This window comes from Xyrauchen texanus, chromosome 4 (assembly GCF_025860055.1).
Source record: "Xyrauchen texanus isolate HMW12.3.18 chromosome 4, RBS_HiC_50CHRs, whole genome shotgun sequence".
In the NCBI taxonomy this organism is placed as follows: domain Eukaryota; kingdom Metazoa; phylum Chordata; class Actinopteri; order Cypriniformes; family Catostomidae; genus Xyrauchen; species Xyrauchen texanus.
In genome coordinates, this window is record NC_068279.1 from 40655753 (window position 1) to 40683575 (window position 27823).

At 40.2% G+C, this 27823-nt stretch overlaps 1 protein-coding gene across 3 annotated transcripts in view; it reads left to right on the forward strand.

Annotated features, from left to right (window-relative positions):
* Positions 1 to 27823, forward strand: part of LOC127643320 (cytospin-B-like) — a 188685-nt gene that overhangs the window by 93640 nt on the left and 67222 nt on the right. For all 3 annotated transcript variants that reach the window (XM_052126016.1, XM_052126017.1, XM_052126018.1), the window contains 2 exons: positions 15611 to 17136; positions 24520 to 24727. In XM_052126016.1, the coding sequence (XP_051981976.1) occupies positions 15611 to 17136; positions 24520 to 24727 (1734 nt within the window). The remainder of the gene's footprint in view (positions 1 to 15610; positions 17137 to 24519; positions 24728 to 27823) is intronic.

A 27823-nucleotide genomic window follows, 5' to 3' on the forward strand; every position in this document is an offset into this window, starting at 1 on the left:
TAAAAAAGGAGCTGAAATCCTCCATGGCTTCATTACAGGCAACTGTAGACTCACAGGGCTCTACCATAAGGGGCCTCAAGCTCTCAGCTCTCTGTAGTGAGCATAGTGGATGTTCTTAAAAGCGAAGTTAAAATGCTCCAAGCTAAATATGAGGACTTTTTTTTGAAGAAGAAGAAGAAGAAGCTTTTTCAATGATATCCTGTCTATCGCTTCCTATGTATGCTTGAGGCGAAGCTTTATTTATTATTATTAATATGTATTGATATATTTTTTTATGGGCGGGCACGAAATATCATTCGTTTACTTGTTTTCGTTCTCTGTCATGTATGTTACATTTGGTCTTCTAATGCTACCTAAAGGGCTACATACACTTTTTTCTTTTCAAAGGATGACTCTACAACCTAATCTTAAATGGCAGCTAGCTGGGAATATACTTAAGTTTTGTAGTTGGAACTTTAAAGGATTAAACCAAACAATTAAGCGCGGTTGATTGCTCCAACATCTCCGGCATTTGGGAGCTCAGATTGCATTCTTGCTGGCTGAGGTGGTAGTAATGCGTTAGATTTACTCCGTTACATTTACTTGAGTAATTTTTTGTGGAAAACTTTACTTTTAGAGAAGGTTTAAATGTGGGTACTTTTTACTTGTTGTTACCTTACTGGGTTTAAAAGTTCACAGCTACGTGCGATGAGACACTCTCATAGAATGTCACTCAAGTCATCAGGGCATCAGCATCAAGCTCTTCAAAGTGAAACACTTTCATTCAAAGTGAACGAAATGAGTGAATTCGGACGTGAGTGTCGGAGCTCTGGGGCTGGTGCAGAAACGTCACATGAAAATTAAAAATACTTGGGCCTTACTTGTTATTCTTATTAAATAATATATTAATACAATTACTCTTCATTCTGTTTGTCATTTATAATATATAATGTGTGTTAATATAAAGAGTAAACACATTTGATCAAATAAAGAGTACATTTTAAAATGTATCTGTATGTTTTGTCTCTCTATATGTTATAATGTTATTTTAATTAAGTAATGATTTGTCAAAAAGTAATTTACTACATTCAGCATGAAATAAACAGTAAAGTAAATAGTAAACTCCCAACTCGTACTTCTTCCTCGTGGTGGATTGTGGGAAATTAACCATCATCGAGTGTACTTTAATTTCAAGTGTACATTTCGAGTGCATTGTGGGTAAGAATGAGTGAACAAAAGTTGGGAACGAGTGGTTCACTCAGAATTCAGACACTCCTACAAAATAGCGAAAACTCTAAATAGTGCACAATATAGTGGATAAGGTGTGGTTTCAGACACAGCGTGTAATCCACGATCAGGGTTGGTGCCCTACGTATGTTGTGTACTCTCATTTAGAGAGCGGCGGTACTGCTGTACAGAACTAACGATCTAAATACTTACGACACTGAAAACTGTAACTACACTGAAATAATAATCCACACAGGACTTTAAAAGTTATGAAATATCGAAATAAGGCATTATATTTAATTTTCACGTTTGCACTGTAATAATTACTAGAAATGTTTCCAAACCTCTCTTCTTATTAACAAATTCATCCAGATCTGACAAGAGCCCTTAAAGGGTTAGTTCACCCAAAAATTACAATTCATGCAACCCCAGATGTATATGACTTACTTTCTTCTGCTGAACTTAAATGAAGGTTTTTAGAAGAATTTCTCAGATCTGTAGGTCCACACAATGTAAGTGAATTGGTGGCAACATTTTAAAGCTAAACAAACAAACATAAGTCAGCATAAAAATAATCCACAAGACTCTAGTTGTTAAATCAGTATCTTCAGAAATAATGTGATAGGTGTGGATGAGAAACAGAGAAACAGATCACTTTCACATTCTTCTTTTGGATTAAACCACTGGAGTCTTATGGATTAATGCTGCCTTTTATGTGCTTTTTGGAGCATCAAAATGTTGACCTACAGAGTTAAAAGGTTCTTTTGTGTTCTGCAGAATAACTTTTATTAACAGAATATCTCTTTAAAGTGATAGCTCAGCCATAATTTAATATTCTGTAATAATTTATCTACCCTCATGTTGTTCCAAACAAGTGTGACACTTTGTATTAGGGGAGTAAACGTCTATTATGTCATTTGTGAAAGTATCGAGTTACTCACTACTTAAGTACACTTTATTACTCTTACTCAAGTAATTATTTATTTTAGTACTTTTACTACTTCTTGAGTAATTATGTTTTTGAAGTAATTGTACTTTTACTTGAGTGCAGTTTTTGGCTACTCTACCCACCTCTGCTCGCAAGAGACTCACTTGAAGGTCTCATATCATTCTAGGTTGTGGAAGAGTTGGGTTGGCTAACTATACCATTCGGCTTACCAAAGGAAGGCTAGAGGTGCTGCTATTCAAATACACAAATCTGTACCTTTTGTTCCCTCCAACGTTATCTCAGATGACAATGGTAGATATTAGGGATAGTAAGATTCACCGATTCACATCAGTGCATCGGCATAAAAGTTAACGATGAGATGCATCGATTTAAAAAAGTGTGCATCGGATACAAGTTGGCATTTGTATCGTGATGCATCGTTTCTAACATATTTGCATCAGTAAAAACGATTTATTTATATATAATTATTAGTAGATGCACTATACTTTTATTATTTGGAGAGTGACCAATAATTTGTGTCCAATATTCTATATGTAGAATCATCACCACTGCTGCTACATGAACATGACGTATCACAACACTATGGAGACCGAGGCATGTCCTGAGAGTCACATAGAACAGGGGTGCCCAATACGTTGATCGCGATCTACCAGTTGATCGCAAAGGCAATGCTGGTAGATCGCACAAAATTTAAATGTTCTTTCTTTACATTTGTATAAAAAGAAATATAATTTCTTTTCTTCGTTTAGTTTCTTTCTGACTTGCACTTGACAAGTAAATTTTGACCAGGCGAGATTTTTGTTTATTCAGTTGCCATGACAACTAGGTTTGCGCCTTCTAAGGGCTTATGAGAACAGAGCGCGAAATTGCGAAACTAGCAGTGTTTGAGACTAGCTACCAGCAGCTACTGCCCGGATTATGCAAAACTGTCTGATTCCATTCAGTGAAAGTCATCAGAATAAGGTAAATGCCCTGGCTATTGTAATCTATTGTGCTGTAGGTGTTTTGGTTTTAGCATTAAAACTGAATAATATCAACATTGAACATTATTATATATTTTTTTATTAATTAGAAGATTAATTCTATGTAGGTATACATACAGTAGTTATACGAACAAGCATTTATTTTTTATTTTTTATGAAACTGTGTTTTTTAGTTGGTAGATCTTATTGAGTTGATCATTTAAAAGTAGATCATCATGCAAAAAAGTGTGGGCACCCCTGACATAGAATATAGATTAACAGGGCAGAGGCAGAGCTGCATCTTCCACCAAATAATTACAAATCCAATGTTTGGAAACTCTGGGTTTTATAAGAGAGATGGAGATTTTGATCAAATATGTCATGCCGCTATAAAATATACAGGTAGTTCGACTAATTTAACAACACACTTGAAGCGCCGACACGAAAGCACATTCGTCTGCTTGCAAGTTATGGAACATTTCTTCATTGTTTATCCCTGAGCATCCTTAAATTGTTTCACTGTTAAAAGTGTAACTGGAGACAGAACAGGAAAAGAACATCTGGTTTTATTTAATCTTTTCTTCTTTTTTTTTTTGCTTTACAAAGGCCTTTTTTTAAAGGTCCATGCGTTAGAAGTCAGAAGGTACTTAAGTTAATTTATGATTTGCTGTGTCTGTCTGAACCAAAGAAATAAAAGCAAACTATCTGTAGCCTACCATATTGAATTGCATAGCATCATATTATTTCCCATTGTATCTTATTGCATTGAATCGCATTGTGTTGAATCGAATCTAAATCAGATTGCACTGCATCGTAATAGGGGTGAATCGTATCGTATCGGAACACATCGGTAGCTGCTTCATATGTATCTTTAATGTATCGTAACATTGGCTATGCATCAAGATGCGTATCGCATCGGCCTCAGTTATGGAGATGCACATCCCTAGTAGATATATTATCATCACTGGAAGCATCTATTACAATAAGTTGATTCTTGCAACATACATGCGCCAAAGTGGGACGACGATACCTTTTTTCCGCACTTTTTTTCTCTAGGCTCCCAAATATGACCTCACACATGCTTGTCCATTGTGGAGACTTTATCTGTTGGTTGGGTCCTTTAGATTGGTCCTCCAGTAAATGTAGTAATCCATTAAAATCTTCTAAATTTATTAAACATTTTCTTTAGGAATTTTCTGTTTCTACCCCACAGTTAGGGACTATTCAGATTTATTCCATGTATCATAATTACACCCGCATTGATTACCTTTTTTTTTTAGATAACAGACTCATACCCTCTGTTCACTCATATTCACGCACCTCTGACCTCAGATTTAGCAGTAGACGGAGAACCTGTGTTCTGCGCACCTTGGCATTTCAGTCCACGCTTGCTGTCTGATGACAAATTTGTCTCATTCCTGGCTGCACAGATTGATTCCTTTAGTGCCACAAATGAGACACCTGGTGTCTCGTCATCTCTTCTCTGGAAGACCTTTAAGGCCTACATTAGGGGATATAATTGTGTCCTATGTCCTATAATTATGTACATAATTTATGGCATAAACTAGTTTTGATAGGAAACAGAGGAAAATAGACTGTCCGAGCTGATGATTCAGATATCACAGTTTGACAATATAAATGCAATTTCACCTTCCCCGATGGTATATAAGGATATTTTGTCAACTGCTCAAGTTGAGAACATGCTACTCAAATCACAATATACTCATTATGAGTATGTGGATAAGGCAAGTATATTACTCTCCTATCAACCTTTCCAGACATCCTTGACCCATCAAATGCCTAAAATCTGGATTCCCACGGGTGTAACGACTGACACTCAGCTAATTAATAATCAATTTAGGGGCTTCTATGTCACACTCTATACTTCCGAACAGTCAGCTGACCCTTCAATCCTCAACTAATTTTTCAGCACTCTTGCTGTCCCCACCATTGATACACATTTAAACTCCAATTAGAAGACCCCATAACAATTGAGAGATGGGGGAAATACAGTGTTCCAGATGGGTTTCCTGTCAAGATTTACTTGAAGTTCATGATTAAGCTCCTGATCAACATGTTCACCTATTCATTGGACACCACCATCTCCCTCAATCCTTATCACAGGCCTCTATTTAATGAATTCTAGAAAGAACAAGAACCCCCTTTCTTGCGGCTCCTACCGCCCAATTTCATTACTTAATGTGGACTACAAAATATTAGCTAAGCTACTGGCTATGCATCTATAAACTGTCCTTTCATCTATAATTTCCCCTGACCAGACAGACTTTATTAAGAACAGACATGCTTTTTCAAATGTTAGACACTTATTTAATGTTATGTACAACCCTTCAAACTCAAAGGCCCCCGAATTGGTAATCTCGCTGGATGCTGAGAAGGCTTTCGACAGAGTGAAGTGGGGCTATCTCTTCCGTACACTAGAGAAATTCTGCTTTGGTGGAGATTCATTGCTTTGGTCAACTTATTGTACACTTCCCCACTTGCGTCTGTCAGAAGCGAATAACAACCACTTGAACTATTTCCCTCTTTTTAGGGGCACGAGACAAGCCTGCCCGATGTCCCCTTTTCTTTTGCTGTCGCCATTGAGCCCCTCGCTACTGCACTCCGATCTAACCCTCATATCACTGGTGTGACCAGGTACGGCGATGAGCAGAGAGTATCATTTTACGCGGATGACTTCTCTGTGTCTCCAGGCCTACTGTGCTTTCTGTTCTTAACTCTTTTAGTCTCATCTTGGGCTACAAGCGGAATTTTAATAAGAGTGAACTCTTCCCTCTAAATGCTGCAGCTCGCAAATACCCACTTTACACAATACCATTCAGAATACTTTGGGACAATTTCACGTACTTGGGGGTTCAAGACACTGCCAACTTCAAAAATATTTTCAAGTATAATTTTACCCCTCTCCTCACTGGAGTACAGCAAGACTTTAAGGGATTGTCATTACTCCCTTTATCTCTAGCTGGTCGAATTCATTCAGTTAAAATGAATATCCTGCCCAAATATTCCTTATTATTTCAGTGCCTTGCGATTTTTATCCTAAAATCTTTTTTTTTTTTTTTTTTTTATTTGATGGGATTATCTCAGGATTTATCTGGAATAAAAAGCATCCAAGAATCTGCAAATTTCAGCACTCTTCAATATTGATTACTACATGCAGATAGTCTGCATAATGACCTAGCTTGGTTAAGGCTGGAAGCGAATTCCTGTAGGCCAGGGGTACTCATTTAAAGTTCCAAGAGGTCCGGTCTCTACATTTCCTTCCCAGCATAGGTTTGGGTAGTATGTAGCTTACACGGTGTCAGTAGTTATATGGCTAGGAAATTATGTGTCTTTTTTTAATAGATTTTATAACTTGCCATGTTGACAGCAATAGTACTTTGTAAAAAGAAAGGGGGGCATGCCAGTTTGATTCTTGGCATGTTCTATGGCATAGTGTGACAAGTCAGTGGTGATGGAATAATTGAATTCAGTACAGGAGTGATTCATGCAGTGCAATAAAATGAGAATATGAAGAAATGGTAATAGCATTCATCATACAATGGAAGGAGATTCAAATCTCATTCATTGCTCATTATAAAGCAAACTTTTTGTCAGGCAGGGCTTTGCATCACAAACTGCCTCACGATATATGTCACACACATTGCAAAACATATGTCATTATTCAATTCATCATGATACTCAATAAATCAAAATCAGATTGTGACTAAAACTGTGTGAGAGAAACCCAGTTTTTATGTGAAAGAAAGAATGAGACTGCTGGTTGAGTTTCAATCTCGAAACGATGGTCTGAGAGTTTACTTAGTCTACCTGCTTCTTCATTATTGTACTGTTGGACATGAATGCATTAAAAAAACAATACAAATATTGATACTGATATTGAATAATGTTTAATGATGTTTTATAATACCTATTTTAAAGTAGTTTTTTTTAATTTCATGAATTAATTTCATGAATTTCTACAAATCAATAAAATTATCACACTTTTATTGAAAGTAACACCAAAATTGGACAGAAAAATATTATAACAATATTACATATATTATTCTTTATTCAGTTCTTTAACAATTATCCAATTAATGTAATGCTCTAGAAAACTCTAATGATATGCAAAACAGCAGTCAAGTAATGAACTTAGCAGCTCTAGGCTAGCATCTTGCAAATACAAAAAGTTTAAATATGCTACACAGTAATTTTAATGATAACAACAGGCAGAACACAGAACAGCAGAGGGCCTCTATTCTGTTTATGTAAACATATTTATACTTAAATGTAAAATTATTGTGCAAAACACCAGTGCAAAACAGCAGTAATAGAACTAAAACCAACCTCAGCGACAGATGTAAACGACAGATGTAGCCTCAAGTGAAGAACAAAGTTTTGCAGGGCTAAACAAATTGTAATGTAATTGCTATACACATAGCAAATTGGACTGCTTTCTATTTAAGTAAAAGTGTCAGGTTTCTCTTCAAGAACAAAAGTTGCACAGCTTTCTGGCAGGAGAAACGGTTCATCTTCTCATCAAGAACATGAGATGCTGCACTGAATAGTCTCTCTCTTTCTCTCTCTCTCTCTCTCTCTCTCTCTCTCTCTCTCTCTCTGTGTGTGCTGGTGCTTGGGGCAGATAAATACCTGCGTGCAATCCGCACAAGCAATGGAAAGCGATCTTTGTTCATGCGCCAGTAGTCAAGAGGATTGTCGCGTTTGCGTAATATGAGCGTGAAGCGATCGTCTGTGTTCCGCAACTGCTTTCGTATAATGTGCGAGGAAGGGCACCCGGTACACTTTCTGGTGCCCTCTTAGGGTAAGATGGTACCCTTCTAGGGAGTTGGTGCCCTACGCAGACTGCGTAGTATGCGTATAGGGAGCGGCGGTACTGCTTTGAAGTATTTCCACACCGCTGACATTGGCCTTTGCTTGGTAGTGCCGTGATAATGGCTAGATCAATCGAGAGTGAATACTGAGTACTGAGGGGCGGGGAGGCATATATATTGGCTCATATTTTCTGCCTTTTTTCTCTTTCGGCCAAAACTAAAAATGCCATTTTCGGTGGCCGAAATTTCAGTGCATCCCTTATAATGTTACTGAATATTGATTGAAGGTCCTAAAGTATCAATACTAGGGATGCACCAATATGGAATTTCTGGGCCGATTCCTATAACTGATAACTCATAATTCATTGTTGCCTATTCCGATAACTAATGTTAAAAAAAAATGTCATTCTTCAACCTGGAGCTGCTTGCTAATTCATTAAAAACGTATCATTTTAAAATAGGTGTAATTTAAAAGCTTGTAATTTGGACTGCTATTTAAAGTTTGACGTAGGTAACATGAACCATTAATGTGCCTATATTACAGATGTATGCTGATTTTCAGTTGCAATCAAAATTATTCAACCCCCCTGACCAGCAATACATTCTGGTGATGTGAATTAAAACACATCAACTAAAACCTCAGTAAATAGTCAAATTAAGTTTTAAATAAACATTTGAGTGATTTTGAGAACAAAGAGTTCAGTTTACCCATATTCTCAAATTAAAAATTGCTAATTCTCTCAACAAATGTCATGTCAAAAATATTCAACCCCCAAAGTCAATCATTTGTGTAGCATCCTTTATCCTTAATAACAGCAAATAAATGTTTCAGGTAAGTGTTCTCAGGCTTCGGACACTTCTCTATTAGAATTTTTACACATTTTTCATGAGCAAAATCTTCCAGCTCATTGACATTCTTTGGTTTCTGTGCTGCCACTGCTCCCTTGAAATCCCAACAAAGGTTTGCAATGGGATTTTAATGATGGACTGAAAGGGCCATTTAAGGACATTCCACAACCTATCCCTGAACCAGAGTTTGGACAACTTGGATGTATCCTTGATGTTATTGACTTGCTGGAAATCCAGTGATCACCAAGCTTCAATTTACACACTGAAGGCATCACATTTTTCATGCCAAAATGGCCCGATACCTGAAAGAATCCCTGGTGTCTGTCACATAGTCAGGATAGCCGTTTCCTGCAGCCACAAAACACCCCTATAACAGGACTGACCCACCTCCACGCTTACTCCAGATGTACTGCTGACACATGGGTCTAAAACTAATTTTCAGTTTAGTGTCATACGTCCATAAAACCTTCTTCCAGGACTCCACAGGACTTCTTTCCTAATTACTTCTTGAATATTCAGTCAACTGGAGTCAACATTTCCCTTTGGTGAAGTTTTGCTTTCTTCCACACCCCAAGAAGGTTGCTGTTGTACCATATTTAAAAAATGTATGAATGGTGCTGCCAACTTTGTCTATTGGAAATTGAAGTGCCTTGGTAATTTACTTTTTGCCATGACCTTTCTTGTGTAATGAAATAATCACTATTAGCTTTTTTGACTGCTTATTTTTAATTGCATTTTTTGCATAGAAATGTATTTTTGCTTGCAACACTTAACTTAAATTTGAAAACTTAAAGAAGTACCATTACAGATTGATGACTTCATTTTGTTTGAAAACAATTACTTGTGTAGTCATACATATTTAAGAAACAGCTACATGCAATAGGGGTTGAATAATAATGACATGGCTGTATTTAAAAAACAATCCTGCTATTTAGAAATATTATGTTATATATTCACACTATGACTTTGAATGTGTCACTCAACTAATATAGATGTAAAGTTCTCTCACAGAGAGAGAATAATGAACTTCTAACAGCTGTAACAACAGCTGGGATCACGTGAGAGTAACCCGGACTGAACTCCAGGTACGTTTCGCTGACAGAGAATGCTTGCAGGTCCCCAACCCTCTTGATGGAGGGATCACACCTCTCCTGCAGAAAGGAAAGCGTCTTCCGTCCAAGGGCGAGACAATGGAGTTTCCAGAGGTCTGGTTGCGGCTGCCGGATGGTGCCCCGTCACTGAGAAAGAATGTCCTTCCTCAGGGGAATTTGCCAGGGAGGGGCTGACACGAGGAGCATGAGGTCCAAGAACCAACTCTGGGTGGGCCAGTAGGGAGCCACTAGGGTGACCTGCTCCTCATCCACCCTGACCTTGCACAGTGTCTGTGCAAGTAGGCTCACTGAGGGGAATGCATACTTGCGTAGTCCAGGCGGCCAGCTGTTTGCCAATGCGTCTATGCCGAGTGGGGCCTCGGTCAGGGCATACCAGAGCGGGCAATGGGAGGATTCCGGGGAGGCAAACAGGTCTACCTTTGCCTGCCCGTATCAACTCCAAATTAGCTGAACAACCTGAGGGTGGAGTCTCCACTCTCCCTTGCGGGTGACCTGTCATGACATCGTGTCCGTAGTGTTGAGGTCGCCCTGGATGTGAGTGGCTCGCAGCGATTTGAGGTGCTGCTGACTCCAGAGGAGGAGACAGTGGGCAAGTTGTGACATGCGAGGGGAGCGTAACCCACCTTGGCGGTTGATATATGCCGCCGTCACCATGTTGTCTGTTCGAACCAACCAGTGCTTGCCTTGGATCAATGGACAGAACCACCGCAGGGTGAGCAGTATTGCCCGCAACTTGAGGCAGTTAATCGGTGTGATTGCCACGCAATGTGTGCCGTGGCACCATGCCATCTCGGGACCCGAGTCCAGAGCCAGTGCTGTAGTGCTCTCATATGCATCGACCCGAGCAGTGAGGCCACTGCCGAGGATGCCATATACCCCAGGAGCCTCTGATATAGTTTCAGTGGGACTGCGGGACTGAACGCCTTCATACAGGTCAGCACCGACTGGGCGTGCTTGTTCATAAGGCATGCCATCATCGAGACCAACTCCAGACCGAGAAAAGAGATGCTCTGAACCGGGGCGAGCTTGCTCTTTTCCCAGTTGACCCGAAGCCCTAGCTGGCTGAGGTGCGTGAGCACCAGGTCCTTGTGTGCACAACACGTTCTGAGAGTGAGCTAGGATTAGCCAGTTGTCGAGGTAGTTGAGAATGCGGATGCCCACTTCCCTTAACAGGGCAAGGGCAGCCTCTGCAACCTTCGTGAAGATGCGAGGGGACAAGGACAGGCTGAAAGGGAGGACTTTGTACTGGTACACATGTCCCTCGATTGCAAACCGCAAGAAGGGTCTGTGTCAAGGTAGAATTGAGATGTGGAAGTACGCGTCCTTCAGGTCTACCGCCGCGAACCAATCTTGATGCCGGACCCTCGCTAGAATGTGCCTTAGCATCAACATCTTGAACGGGAGTCTGTGTAATGCCCGGTTCAGAACTCGTAAATCCAAGATTGGCCTCAACCCACCGGCTTTTTTCGGTACAATGAAGTAGGGGCTGTAGAACCCGCTCTTCATGCGGGTTTGACCCCTGTGACGGTGCGGAGTCGAGAGATATCAAAGCACTTACCTGACTCTTCGGTGGATTGGTCCAGGAGGGGGGAGGAGGTGTTTCGTTCCCTCAGTCTGTCGAAACCATCTGGGTTTGTGTATGTTTGTGCCACAGCTTGGTGGGCGGGGGAGCTGCCGCCGGGGTGCTGAACCTGCCAAAGAGAGATAGGAGACGGTGGTCGGGGTGACGGCCGTAAACACCGGTTATGTGACCCAGGGAATAAGGAAACTGTTCCTTGGGTACCACAGCTACTTGAGTGTGTGGCGAAATTAAACGAAAAAGGAACAAAAGATTCTCCTACCGGCCCTCCACTGGGGGATGGAGTGATCTGTTCACCAGCTCCGGAATAGCGGGTCTCTTGGTCCTTGGGTTGCCCGTCTCAGGGCGTTTCGAAGCCTTCTTGGCGGATGGCATCTGCTTCCTGCTGGGGGCTTGACGCGGGGGCGGTGCCAAGGGGGTGGGCCGAGGTAGCCAGTGCAGCCGCCGCATGGAGACACCCTTGGTGCCTCCCACAAACTCGTCAGCTCCTCGTGCACTCCCGGGAAGAAAGGCACTGGGGCGTGGTGTGGCTGTGAGCGGCTCCATGATCCCAGATACCAATCATCAAGCCACGAGGGTACAGGGGACGGAGAGTTCCACTCTAGCCTGACGCTCGTGGCAGCCTGTGAACGCTTGTCCGTCATTTCAGCGTCCTCCTGAGACTGGGCAACCACGCCCGATGGGGAAAGCCCAGCGGAGGTTTCCACATCAGACAGGACAAACCCGCTCTCCGATGCTGCGCTCGAGAGCCCATCGCCTTCACGGGCACCGAATGAGAGGTCGAACTTGCCCTGGGATGGCCCGGCGCACTCATCCGAATACCTAACCAGAGCAAACGAGCATGCCTGGGAATGGGAGGTCCATGGGGATTCATTCATTGTGGTCCCCAAATCGCCCGCAGTGCTCGCTGTGCTGGCCTCAAACCCGTAGGTAGAAGGACTGAGACAGGGAGCCGCTGGGGTGGCTTGCTTTCTTACGAAAGCAAGCCACAACCGCAATGTTGCCAATGTCATGTCCTCGCAATGAGGGCATGACGCATCCACAAAAGATGTCTCGGTGTGGGCAGCACCCAGGAACGAAAGACAGCGATCGTGGCCGTCCAAAGGTGAGAGGTATCGAGCGCATCCAGGAATAACACCCAATCAGAGAGACATCTTTAAAAAGGCGTATCTTGAAAAAGATGTGCAGATGTGTGCCACTCTTTTATAATATACTCTTTTAGGAGGGAAAGTGCTCTTTTAGAATACTCTCTAAGTGATCTGCTTAAGCACCTAGGGGCGATCTCTGCAGTGCACCCAAAAAACAAAAACAAAAAAAAGCCACTGTAGTGCGCCGTAAGGATCCAGCAGAGGTGAATGGATGCCATGGGAATTCAGCTCGCTTATTTCTCAATTAAATAGTGACCGCTTGGCTCTGAAGAGAACATTTAATGAGCGGTATGCGCCAATTCCCATTGACCTTTTATCAAAGATCAAAGGTGTCTCGGGCTCCCAAGAGTGACCCCTAGTGTCACTACATCGACACAACGGGGAACACACCCTAATCTCTGTATACATGTGTGGAGCAGAGGGGCAGGGTCGGAATATCGCGCGCACGGTCCCCAATCGGCCTGATGAGGTGAGAGATAAAGGTGGCCGGTGACATTGGTTCAAGAGAGAGAGAATTACGGGCATGTCTGTCATGTGTGTGTGTTTATGTTTATGCTTTTGGTTTGAGTTTAATTAAATTATAATTTATGTTGACAAGCCGGTTCTCGCCTCCTCCTTGCCCATCATTAACTGTGTTACAACATGATGTATTATTAGTGCGGGCAGCCGGACTGCGAGTGCAGTGGTGGTTTGTGTGTTATAAATGTGCGTGCTTGTGCTTATGCACGTGTCATTCACAGACACTTGCTATAGCAATCATCTGTGATAGTTCCACTGTATAACTTATTAAATGTGCCATTTTAGGTTGGGCTGGGACTTGGTTTTAATAACAGTGCCGTGATGTAAGTAATGATGTGGTATTTCCCACATTCTGTTTATGTTTCATGAAGTAATAAGTGATAACGATAGCTCCCATGTAACATACATACATGTTTTTGTCACATTTAGTTTATCGCCTCATGAAACAAACAGGATATTTGAAATGCCATCGTTACTTACAGCACCACTAAATCCAGCACCAAAGCAATGTAACAAAGTTCAGTTATGTTGAAATAATCCTCACTGAGCAACATAAACTTGGCTCTCACTCACACAGACACGCTGTTAACGCGAACGCGCATTGTCACTGAGACTGCCTGAGTCTCTGCTTGAAGGAAAGACACCGCAGGCAGTCATAGAATTTCAGTCAGAGAATAGCTCAGTGAGTATTGATGCTGACTACCACCCCTGGAGCCACGAGTTCAAATCCAGGGTGTGCTGAGTGACTCCAGCCAGGTCTCCTAAGCAACCAAATTGGCCCAGTTGCTAGGGAGGGTAGACTCTACCCTCCCTAACAACTGGGCCAATTTGGTTGGTTCCCATAGGACATGGGGTAACCTCCTCGTGGTTGTGACTAGTGGTTCTCGATCTCAATGGGGTGCATGGTAAGTTGTGCATGGATCGTGGAGAGGTGCATGAGCCTCCCATGCTCTGAGTCTCCACAGTGTCATGCACAATGAGCTACGTGATAAGATTGACGGTCTCAGAAGTGGAGGCAACTGAGACTTGTTCTCCACCACCTGAATTGAGGTGAGTTACCACGCCACCACGAGGACCTAATAAGTAATTTGAATTGGGCATTCCATATTGGGAGAAAAGTAAAATAACAACATTTCTGCTGTAAAACCCAGTATTTTAGTCTGAAATTAAAAATCCATTTTGAGATGTTATGATTTTGCTGAAGACGAATATGTATGTGAAAAAGTATAATGCAAGACTGTGTGTCCTGGTTCTGTCTTTGATGGATGTGTGTTCGTGGGGTTGTGTAGTGAGAGAGGAAGCGATAGATTTATAGTCTCCAGTCCTACCACAATCTCTCTCAGTGAAGTTTAATTTCAGTCTCAGCTCTCTGATAGAGAGAAACCTCAAATAGATTAATCTGACTCAAAACACTGTACTATCACTCATAAAAGCAGATCAGAGTGACAGTAGAGAGAAAAAGAACCATGCCTTATTTAAAATCAATCCTTGCTGAAAGGCAACCCATACCAAACCATTACATTTCCCATGTGACACTTCACTCTGCCACAGCTCTGATGGGCCACTATATTAACAGCCTGTATCACTATAGATAACATCATAGGTCTGCACACATGTAATTGAACTTAAGCCTACAGTCAACAGCAGTCCATTTTGCAATTGAGTTTGTCAATCTATCCTGTTCTCATAGGATGTGTTCTGTCTGTGCTATTTTCAATTATATTGTCAGTCTGTGTACAGGAGGTCTACATTTTCATCAGACATTTTCATTCTGGTTTTCAGCATCATAAACCTGTGTTTTTATGAGGCTGTGTCAAGAATCAGCTTTAATAAGTTCCAGTCCAGAATATTTTCAAGTTGGTATTTGCTTATTATTCCAAAACCCACAAAATCTTTTAACCAGTCTCTCCACTTACACAATAATTAACCTCCCTTTGCAATCAGCATTGAGCGAGCGGGTATATATCACCCACACTCGCCCTTATGCCACTCAGATGCCAGTGATCTTGTTTCTGCTGTGCTGCTATGGCTACAGTGCAGTGAGGCAGTGCTTGGTAGCCATTTGAATGTAACAAGGCAAAACACATTCTGTCCAGTCATCATTCTAAGAATGAATGAAGGACCTTTCACACAGTTACACCAGGCTTTAAACAATGGAATGAAACAAATGGAGACATTGTCAAATATCTCTGATCTAAATGACCCTGAGAAAAGTGATGTCGTCAGGAATTGGTTAACTAAAACAATGTAGTTGTTTAGAGGTTTCATAATTGCCATTTCATTCTTATCACTTAGTCGAAAGAAATCATCATACATTTTTATCAGATTGTTCATTGGGCTGCAAAGACGAATGGTTTTATTTGGTCATTTTTCAATAAAAACATTTTTACAGTATGTACGGAAACTAAGAAATCAAAGATTTACAAAACCTTTAACTGTCTTTTCTCGATCCAGGTGTCCAGTCAACCAAAAAATCTGGGATACCAACTCCTCGTGAGATCCCGCAAACCATCTCCAGAGAACGTCTCTCGTTACGTGACCAACAGAAAAGCTCTACCACCAAGAAGATGGTCGCCAGTGCCAGCACATCCAGCCTGTCTGCTCTGGCCAAGCACTCCCGTGGGTCTGTCAAGACCAAAGCAGAGTCTGTGGCTTTGGACAAGACCCTCCTGGAGAGTCAGGTGAAGGAGCTCCTGGCTGAGGCTAAAGCCAAAGAGTTTGAGATCAGTAAGTTACAGACAGAGCTTCAGCGGCATAAAGAGATAGGTTCATTATCAGAGGCCGGGACACCGGATGGGAACTCTGAGGTTGAGAGGACACCAGCACAGCCTGGAGATATCCAGACATTCATAGGGGAACTGAGAGAAACAAATGTGCGTTTCCAGCGTGAACTGGCCTCCTTGCAGGAAGAGAACCAGGCTCTTAAGCAGAAGCTTATTGCATTGGAGAGCTCATCCTTATCTAGTGGCAATAACAAAAGCATCACAACACCACTCAAGCATTCAGTTAATGGGGTTTTGCCCAACAAAAACACTTCCGATACAGCTGCCATCTGTGCAGTCAATGGAAGCCACCTTAACAATTCTGTGCCATCTGGTAGTGACAGCACCAAAGGCTCTCCTTTACCTTCCTCAAACTCCTCAGAGTTTGAGAAGATCCCATCACACTCAGACTCATTCAGTAGTGGCATTAAGGGTGTTATCTCCAGTTGCGTGGTGAATGAGATCTCAGTGGAGTCCCTGACGGACTGCATCCAGAAGATGGAAGAGAGTCACCACAGTACGGCTGAAGAACTTCAAGCCACTCTACAGGAGCTGGCTGACCAACAGCAGGTTGTCCAAGAACTAACAGCTGAAAATGAGCGCCTAGCACAGGAGAAGGGCCTCCTACAGACCTCCCTGCAGCAGCAACGTGAACGCGTGGAACTCTTGGCCCAAAAGAATGAATCTATACTCCAGAGGTTCAGAGATCAATCCCAGAGTCAAGAAGCTGAGGCCTGTAGGGTAGCAGAGCTTGAGCAGCGACTGGCTGAGCAGGTGGAGAGCTCCCGCTTTGAAAGAGAGAAACTGGTAAACATCCAGCAGCAGTTGACTGGGAGTCTTAGAGCTTTGGAAAATGAGCATCAGGAGGCACAAGTAGCTGTGAAGAGCTTAAAGGAAGAGGTGGAACTTTTTCAAGAGTGTCTGGAGAGGGAGAAGGATCTTGCAGACGAGGCGGTGAGGAAAGCTGAAGAACAACGACTGGCCACAGAGGCTCTGAGAGTGGAGAATTTTAATTTGAAGGCACAGGTGGAGGCAGAGAGGCAAAAGGTAGCTGAGCTAAAGGCTGTGCACAGTGCCAGTGACAACACAGAGTTGCAAAGTCTGCTCAAAGTGGCACATGAAGACAGAGACAAGTTGGAGCTCATCTGCACAGAGATTCGACAAGAGCTACAGCAGTCACGCAGTCAAACTGAGTGTGCTCAGGGCGCACTGGCCAAGGTACAGCACCAGCGGGTCATCTAATCAGATACATGTTTTATTACTTGTTGCATGTTTTTATGAACTAATTTTAAGTGTATTAAGTACCAATTTGAGCTCATTAGTAAAAAATGAAATCAAATGGCAATTTGTTTGATTTCACCTCCCTTTTGGCACCTAAAGTCAAGACTGATATATGTGCTACAGTAAATTTGTAATCATGTGACCCATAAAAGTAACTGTAATTTGATTTCACCCATGTAAATGTAATTTTTTATGTAATCTGATTAGAATCATCATTAGATGAGGATATGTGAATACAGAGAGATACATGTGTTCACACCCATGTAGTGTTTTATGGGATCTGCCTTGGCTTTGTTATCTCAATGCAATTCAACAAATGTCCTCTTCGGCCATTTCTAATCAGCCAAATGAGCAATATGTTGCACATTAGCCACATCTTATTTTCTACTTATTTAAAGATCATATTCCTCAATCAAAGACATTGCCAAATCTTATCTTTTGATTAAAAGCCTCTAGTTATGCTTCTTAAGAAGAAGTGCATCAGTCACAATCTAGGGCCTGCAGGCCAAAGTTGGCCCATGGTGACCTTTGACCCGCCTTGCCATAGATGACAAGAGGGGAAAAAATAGAAGAAGAAAAAATATGGCTTATTTGAAAATTTGAGAATAGTGACTTAATTTTTTTAAATGTGTATGCGTACTTCAATGACCTTTAAATAAGTGCTGTCTGAAAGTTTGCTCCATTGGCCATCCCAGGTGCCCCCCAAAATCTTCACTATGATTGGCCAGCTCCAAAGTCAGAGGTGTGCCTTCAATAACACCAGACAGAACCTAGTTGGTTTAAAATGGAGTGAGAACAGTATCAGTGCCAAGAAATGACAGGAAATTAGGTGGACTTGCGGAACAGTGCGTACAGTCATCCGAAATGAAATATGGCTTGACGCGCAATATACTTTGTATAGCATTTCATCCATGTTAATGCATCCACTGAAGCGCACCCGTGAACGGGCTTAATAAAGTCAGGTGAGGGAGCATTTCAATATAAACAACGGTTCCATTCACTCCAAACACCGCACAACATTACGACAAGCACTATAAGTGAATAGACCAGGGCTCTCAAAAATCCCTTTTCTGTCCTGCCATCTAGACAAAAATGGTAATGCTGTAAACTAATTCTTAATATTTCATCTTATTCTGATGAAAACTCTTTTTGGGGTGTGTATAACATCTGTGTGCATCATACTGTAATTCGTTTGTCAATGGGACATGAGAGGATATCTCGTTTACTTGAACTATCTGCCTAAAAACAGAGAGCTGGAAGATACAATCCCATATTTCGGCAGTTTCTTAATCATAATCATATTTTGGAGTCAACAAAATAAATAGGCCTCTAAATTTTTTAATTTGCAGAAATGTTCTTCGTAGCTTTCCATCGCCAAGAAAAGAAGCAAAAGTACAGTTTTTGATATCACAACAGGAAATGTTTTAATGTCAAATAAAAGTAAGTAGGCTAAATGCATTAACTATGCATAAACATTTTACATTTGGCAGTCCAAATAAATGGTAATACTGAGTGAAGTCCAGGACAATGTGTAGCCTTGGTCTATGATAAGAAATATCTTTAATATCTTCTTTATCACAAAACAAAGAAATATCCTATTTGATAGTATTTCATCTTGCAATTGTATCTTCATCTCTCCAAAACCCTTCAAAACTACCATGTGTTCAATAGTGTTGCCTACTACTTTCAATGAAAAGTGGCTAAAGCCTGCTAAAAAAGTAACTAAAAGTCGCTAGATGACGTCATGCGTTAATTATCATATTCATGATGTCATCATGTCGTATTTGCATTCTGCATGGTGTCAGCCATTTACATCTGTTTGCTTCTCTCCTACTTTCTGTACTAGCATAATGTATTTTAATACAGCCAAATTCCCAATAAAGCTGTTCTCATGTAAATATTTATTCTGTTTCTGTTGTCAGACAATGGAACGAGTATGAAATAGTGACGGAAACGCCACCCATTAAGACTACATATTAACCATTAATCACTTACAAGCAATTTCCATGCTGCTGCTCTGCACTGCTAAAATACTGATTTTATAACATAAGTTAAAGACAACGGCTTTGCTGTGATTTTGTCTATATTTACATGTAAAATAATCACACCGAGAGAAAGTTAGAAGCGACAGAATGCCTTATTTGTCCTCTGACACTGCGCACAGTAACAGTGTCTGTGTAATGTGAGCACTAAGCAAGAAAAATAATGGTAAAATTAAATAGTTTAAATTAAAACAAAGGAGGAGCAAACCATGCAGATTATTGATTGGTCCTTGGCAACTCTGGTTGCACATGTGCTGCTCATTCACATTTGTGTCAGCTGCTGTGCGGTGAACTGAATGTGCAGCTCCTCTGTCTGCCACTCACTGATCAATGTAGTTGCAGAGAGAGTTATGCCTGCAGTGGGAAAGCAACACCTCATGCTCACGCAGTATTATTGGTGACTCTTCTACGGAAAGTAGCTAAGATTTGTCCAAAAAGTTTATAGATTTGTCGTTAGGTGCTTTTTAGAAAAAAGTTGCTTAAGGGGTTTGAAAAGTCACTAAATCTAATGACAAAGTTGCTAAGTTGGCAACACTGAAGATACTCTGTTCTTAAAGAGACAGTAACTATGTTTTAAGAGATGCTTACATTTAGTTGTTTAGCGGACATTTTATCCAACTACATACACTTTAGCCAAATACATTTAAACTAAATTTAATCGTAGAAAACATTCCCTGTCTTAGGTCAGTTAGGCTCACTACTTTATTTTAAGAATATGAAATGTCAGAGTAATGGATGAGAGAATGATTTATTTCAGCTTTTATTTCCTTCATCACATTCCCAGTGGTTCAGAAGTTTACATACATTTTGTTAGTATTTGTTAGCATTGCCAAATTATTTTACTTTGGTCAACGTTTTGGGTAGCCTTCCACAAGCTTACAATAAGTAGCTAGAATTTTGGACCATTCCTCCAGAGAGAACTGGTGTATCTGAGTCAGGTTTGTAGGCCTCCTTGCTTGCACAAAATTTTTCAGGTCTGCCTCCAAATTTTCTATCGGATTGAGGTGAGGGCTTTGTGATGGCCACTCAAATACCTTGACTTTGTTGTCCTTAAGCCATTTTGCCACAAATTTGGAGGTACGCTTGGGGTCATTGTCCATTTGGAAGACCCATTTGCGACCAAGCTTTAACTTCCTGGCTGATGTCTTGAGATGTTGCTTCAATATATCCACATCAATTTCCTTCGTCATAATGCCATCTATTTTGTGAAGTGCACCAGTCCCTCCTGCAGCAAAGCACCCCCACAACATGATACTGCCACCCCCATGCTTCACGGCTAGGATGGTGTTCTTCAACTTGCAAGCCTCGCCCATTTTCCTTCAAAAATAACGATGGTCATTATGGACAAACAGTTCAATATTTGTTTCATCAGAGCAGAGGACATTTCTCCAAAAAGTAAGAACTTTGTCCCCATGTGCACTTGCTAACTGTAGTCTGGCTTTTTTATGGCAGTTTTGGTGCAGTGGCTTCTTCCTTGCTGACCAGCCTTTCACGTTATGTCAATATAGGACTCATTTTACTGTGGATATACTTACCTGTCTAACTGTTTCCTCCAGCATCTTCACAAGGCCCTTTGCTGTTGTTCTAGGATTGATTTGCACTTTTCGCTTCAAACTATTTACCAGGGAGGTGCTGTCGCGAGGAGTACGAAGTCCGAGAACCAAGCCCGGGTGGGCCAATAGGGAGCCACTAGAGTGACTTGTTCATTGTCCTCCCTGACCTTGCACAGCACCTGTGCAAGAAGGCTCACTGGGGGAAAAGACTCGAAGCACTTACCTTGCTCCGCACACCCTTCAGGGGGCGGGTTAGTGACAGAGGAGGAGGTCTGGTGGAGGCGTCCTCTATACTCGTCAGTCAGGCCGGCCGGGGAATAGTCATGGGGCTGATGGCGGGGGGTCCGCATTCAGCATGCCGGGACTGTTGAGGTGTGGCAGTAGAGTGCCGTGAGAATGGGATTTGTGGGGCAGTGAAGAAGTGGAGAACACTCTACAGCATCCAGGAACTACACAGGGGTGGAAAGGCATCTTTATAAAGCCGCGTCCTGAAAAGGACGTTCAACGCCGCTGTGTATTGCTCTTTTAGAAGAAAATACTCTTTTAGAGAAAATCACTCATTTAACAACATTCTTTTAGTTTGCGCTGTCGAAACGCCCAGGGGCAAACTGCACTGCCGTGCAGAGAAGGAGATAGCCACTGAAGTGCGCCGTAGGTCCAACAGCAGATCGCTCAGAGGTAAGAGGAACAGTTGTGTGACTCACAGCTCACTGCATACACACCCATCGGCTCCGAAGAAAATTCTGGAATGAAACAGACGTATTTCCCCACCTTTTATACCCGTATATCCGTGGGCGGGACATGCAAATTCTGTCTGCCAACTGCTCATTGGCCTTTTTTCATAGATCAGAGGTATATTCGGCACTCAAGAGAGACCCCTAGTGTCACTTCTTCGACACAACGTCGAAGTGAGCTACAGACGGGGAACTATAGTTTGCTAATATGAAATCTGTGGAGTGGTTAAAAAAGTTCAATAATGACTTCATCCTAAGTGTATGTAAACTTCTGACTTCAACTGTATTCATCTTTGTTAATGTTGGTTAATAAAAATAAATTTTCAGTGTTCATTTTAGATCCTAGTGCATTAACTAATGTTAATATATACAACATTTGATTAAAAATTCTATAATATATTGAAATTAACATTACCCAAGATTAATAATTGCTGTGGAAGCAGTTTTAATTGTTAAATCATGTCAACTAATGTTATTTACTGATGAGATTGGCTGTACGCTGTATCCTACTTTGCGCGAATACATTTTCCTGTTTTTGTGCTTAGCCGATCACATTCCTGAGGTCTGTCAGCACTCTATCGCTCTCTTAGTGTCAAAGAAAGAATGTAGAAAGCTATTAAAAAGTCACCATTTGTACAGAAGCTACATTACAACCAACCACAAATCATACTTGGGTTTTTATGTTCTGAATGGAGTACCAGAAAATTAGGGAGGACCCTACATAATTAATCTAAAACAAAACTTATTCAGCTGCCTAGTTTATGCCTAGCACTTGTAAATGTTTTAGATGTGTAGATTAGAGGCTTACCTCATCCTTAAAAATACAATTATTCACAGAAAGGACACTTATAAACCCTCAAGGACATTGACATCACTGACACTTCATGGCTGTCACAACACACGAACCCAGCTAACCTCAAAAGCAATGTTTACTTTAATTTCTCTCGCTCTGACTTAACCACCATGAGTGAGCCAAGCCTTTTGGCTTCAAAATACATCCTCAGTCCAGATGTCATCCAGGAATTTTGATGCCATCAGGCAGTGCTCTAAAATTGCACACTCTTCCAAGAGCTCATTAGAAAGCTCTGCTCAGTGGACAAGGCCCTGAAGACAAGTTGTGAGCCTCTCAGCATCTATTCAGTTCCATACAGGGTTGTCCAGCTATGTTGTGAATCAAGTATACCACTACAGCAGGATTGATTTAGTGGATCTCACTTAATTAATATGCAATACTACAGCAATATTGTTTCCTATTGTCTCATTTTAAAAAGTAATTTTAGAACATTACTTGATTTTGCCAATACTGATAACTAAGGTTTTAAAGAAAGCTAATTACTTATTAATTGGCTGATAGTTTTTAAATAGATCAATTGAATGTATTAGCATGTTTTCTTCAAGTCTTTCCTGTGGCATGGTTGCCGAGACTTAAAAGCAACAAGGTCCAAAGTTTATGAAAAACCATATGCAATTTAATGTACAACCGAAATCCCAATAATATAAAACAAACAAAAAAAGGGGCTCTACTTTTATACATAGTGGACAATTTCTGATATAGTTTTTCATTCCCCTGCAATAGTTTGCTTTCCCTCGCAACAAGTTAATAACTGAGGATAAAAATATAGATAAATATGTATAAATATTGTCAATTTGGACAAATATAGAAACAGCAAATCCCCACAAGGTGTCAGTGATTGAGTGTTTATATTTCATGTTCAGAGGCTGCGCTCATACTCTTGAAACCTCCAGCTCCACTCACGAGGAAAAAAAATTATCAACGTTGATTTTAGCTGAATACCGAAAGTTCCAAAAGCAACTATCAACATAGATTAATCAGCATAAACTATAATTTTAGAGGTGTTACAGTGATTAACATGCTAACTTTACGGACACTGTGGAGGACTGTCAGTTTGCATGGGATAAGCAATTTCTGTACAAATTGCATAGATGGTTGTCTACTGGATTTACACTCAGCTATCACACTTAACTGACCCATCAGAAAATGTATAGCTGTGCTGATTAATTATGCAGGAAATATTAAACCTGATCAAAGACTGTATCTGGAATTATTAGAAGAAATTGATTGGAATATCTGGCAAAATACAACAGAACTCTTGACATTAGCATACCTGTAATCCTATATTATACTCTTATGTATAAAAATATGGTCAATCCCTTCACATTATGTAATTTTATTGGTCCCTCTGGAAATATTTTCCAAAACACTGGGTTCAACACATTTCCCTGTTCACTCTGCTCAAATAACAAAATGACCTGCTTGTGTTTCCTAATCAAAAGAAAACACTCATTTCTTATTCTTTTACATGGGTAAATACATGCATTAGTCCATACGCAACATTCATCAGCGTTATCTGAAGTACGTCATCCTGTCCCATCCCAAATCAGTAGGTATAAACTTCATAGCTTAAAAACTGTATGATGTAAAACATCCACCATAACTTTGTTTTTTGTTTTTTTTGCAGTTTTTATGCTGCCTCCCTCAATGCTTCAAACACATTCCTACAAAATCATTGGCTTGTAAATAAATAGGAATTGTTCTGAAGGGAAGATCTGTTCAAATACAATAGGATATGTTAATTGAGAGGGTCTGGAAAGTTCAGTTGTGAAAAACTCAGCTCTGTTGATCTTGGGGTTAGTTTTAGTCCCTCAAATTAGTTTGTAGTGTTTAATAGTAATTTGTTTTTGTAATTAGGTTGTGCCATTTAACTCCAGCTATTTATTTAGTTTAGTTATTTGATTTATTTAGTTATTTGATTCGTCACCTAAGCTAAACATAATCACAATGCCCTGGGTTGTAGTCATTCTTGATCTTTTTGCACCGTTAAAACATTGTGGGTTAACACTTACACTTATCTCCTGATCAGATTTTTAAAAAAAACTAATAATGTATAAAAGATAAGCTTTTTTTAAAGCTTTATTGCTATTCTTTAAAAATAGTTACCATTGCATAATCTTATTTTTTTATGCATGCAGGTGGAGGCAGACAGACAACAGTTGCTGGAGAGGGTGGAGAAACAGGAACAAGATCATAAAACCAACATGCTCGATCTAGAGGAGAAGAGCCAAGACCATGAGAACCAGATCAAGGATCTGAAAGAGACCATTTTTGAGCTGGAGGACCAGGTGGAGCAGCAGCAGGCGGTTAGACTGCACACCAACCAGACGATCCTGGACCTGGAGAGTAAGACCCCTGTCTGTCTGCCTCTCTCATAAACCTTATTACCAAATGCCCATGCCGTGTGTGTTCAACTGCTCTCCCCCAACCTGTGCGAAAAGATACTGCAACATCTGGCTGAATCTAAAGGCTTATACACACACACACACACACACACACACACACACACACACACACACACACACACACACAGTTGTGTTTCCATGTTTTATGGGGACTTTCCATAGACATAATGGTTTTTATACTGTACAAACTATATATTCTATCCCCTAAACCTAACCCTATCCCTAAACCTAACCCTCACAGAAAACTTTCTGCATTTTTACATTTTCAAAAAACATAATTTAGTATGATTTATAAGCTGTTTTCCTCATGGGGACCGACAAAATGTCCCCACAAGGTCAAAAATTTCGGGTTTTACTATCCTTATGGGGACATTTGGTCCCCACAAAGTGATAAATACACGCTCACACACACACACACATACACACACACACACACACACACACACACACACACACACACACACACACACACACACACACAAACACAGACACACAAACACACACATGTTGGTCAACCTATCATTATGAGGACTTTCCATAGACATAATGATTTTTATACTGTACAAACTATATATTCTATCACCTAAACCTAACCCTACCCATAAACCTAACCCTCACAGAAAACTTTCTGCATTATTACATTTTCAATAAAACATAATTGAATATGTTTTTTAAGCTATTTAAATTATGGGGACACTAGAAATGTCCTCATAAACCACATTTATAGCATAATACCCTTGTAATTACCAGTTTGTAACCTAAAAAATTGCCTTCGTAAACCACATAAACATGCCCACACGTACACACACACACACACACACACACAAACCCAAACACATTGGCTGGAGTCTGCTGTGATTAGTGAAACAAATTGATTGGATTTGGCAGCCTGGATGGATTGAGATACAGAGCTGTTTGCTACTTAGATCTCTCCAGCTCGGGTCCCTGCCAAAACTGCTTCATCCAGGACTCATATGTACAATGAGCTTGTCTGCCGACCTCTCTTTTGTTCTCAAAGCAGGGCGAAGGAAGTTTCATGCTGCAGATTTTAGTTCCATTGCTGCCTCAGCCTGTGTCTGTCCAGTTACTATGCCCTTAGTTATATAGAGTAAATAGTGTATATATTTTAGCTAGTGGTCTATGAAAGTTTTTTCACAAGCAACTGTTTGAGTTTCTCTGCATAATTCATTTTGGTACTCATTTGAATCAGTCAAAATGGGAATGCATTTTGGGAGTGTGAATTATTGGAATGTGAATTTAAGTACGACTGCCAGGATAAAGCTGTTAAAATGTGGTTGACAAACATTTTGAACAGTTGCACATGTGCTTGCCTCACATTCTTGTCTAGTTGCTTGTGATCAACCTAGTTTTGTGGAACTGTTTCCCTTGCTGACATCACACCAGTAATGCAGCTACAAAAAAAAAACAATCACTGATTCTTGACATAAGGGACAAAACCTGTTTTAAATCGTAGTTTTTATTTATTTTCTTATTTTACACTAAATTAATTTGAAATAGATATATTTGTATAGAAGGTCTTAGCTAACAAATCATGTAGGGGGACAGGTTTTTATAAAAACACTTTTTTTCTGAAAATGTAAATTTATTCACTTCATAACTTACATTGTAAATTTTTTCACCTTAACCATGTGTTTTACTCTGGAACCATTTCGTTTTTTTACTTAGTTAAAGCTGCCTTTATAACCCAAACTAAAATGCCAAAATGTATCCCAGAATTCTTAACAGAAATTATCACAATGGGGTGATGTTAGGGTTGCAACTGTATGAGATTTTCACAGTATGATAACAGTCTCAAAAAATATAGCGGTATCACGGTATATGGTATTACAAAATTATTATTATCAGATACAATGACCCTTAAAAGAGTGAAAACAGAAGGGTTTTTTTTTTTTTTGGGTTGAACAAACACTTTATTATAATTGAAATATGAAACCATTTATGTGTAAAATGTCTCTTTTGAAAATAAAATAAATAGAATAACTAAGAAAGCTAACAGAATTATAATAAAACAAATTATAAACATGATAACAATTAGCATGTAACTATAACATGTTATATAACTAAAGCATGTTAGTTTACATGTTAAATGAACTACTAAATGAAAAATAACAGCAGCTCTGTGAGCTTTAAAGTAATGTCCTCTGATTATTAATAATTATCATATACTGCTGCTGTCTGTACCTTTAACTCAGTGCTTCTCAACTGGTTTTGCTTCAGGACAGATTTTACACTGGAAATCAAGTGGAGACCCATCATAGATTAAACATAACCTGTATTTAATGTATCTGAGTCACATTTCCTTTATGTTGCATAGTTTTGTTCATGGTTTTCAAGTACAAGGACATGCATCAAGTGACATTATTTTTGTTATTGCGACAGGAAGTTTTCTCTCCCCCCTTTTAAAAAAAGAGCATATTTACTTAAATGGGCCCATTATGATCCCATTTGTTTCTAATTTCAAACATCATTCAAACAGAACATACATATTACACAGGAGGAAAGGCTCCTCATTACCATGGTTAGGACAGTGTAGCTAGTCTTAAATAATAGTAATACCCAATAATAATAATAAATTAATGTATTTATGAAAAAATAAGAACTAGCTGAAACACATCTTGAAACTTAACTACAGTTGCCACTGTTGATATAAAATAAGGTCTAATAGATTCTACCTTTAGATTATTTCATATGAAGCTATAACATTTTGTCAAAATTTCAGTTACTTTTACTCATGTAAAATCGTGAAACAATTTATTAAATGTGATGATGTGTAATTATTTCTTCTTTTTTTTGCACATTTCACCAGTGTTGCTCTTTTCCTCAGTGCTGTTTGGCAAGTCAGGGCTGCCTACTGTTTGAGGGGTTCGAGTTAATTTCCTCCATAACACTTGAAATTAGAAAAGTTTCATTATAATAGAAATTGGTCACATCAGTTTTGAGGTCTGTGCTCAAGTGAAGCCTGGTTGTTGGATGGGCGAGCCAGAGACCAGAGCAGATCATGATCGTGAGCTGGTTC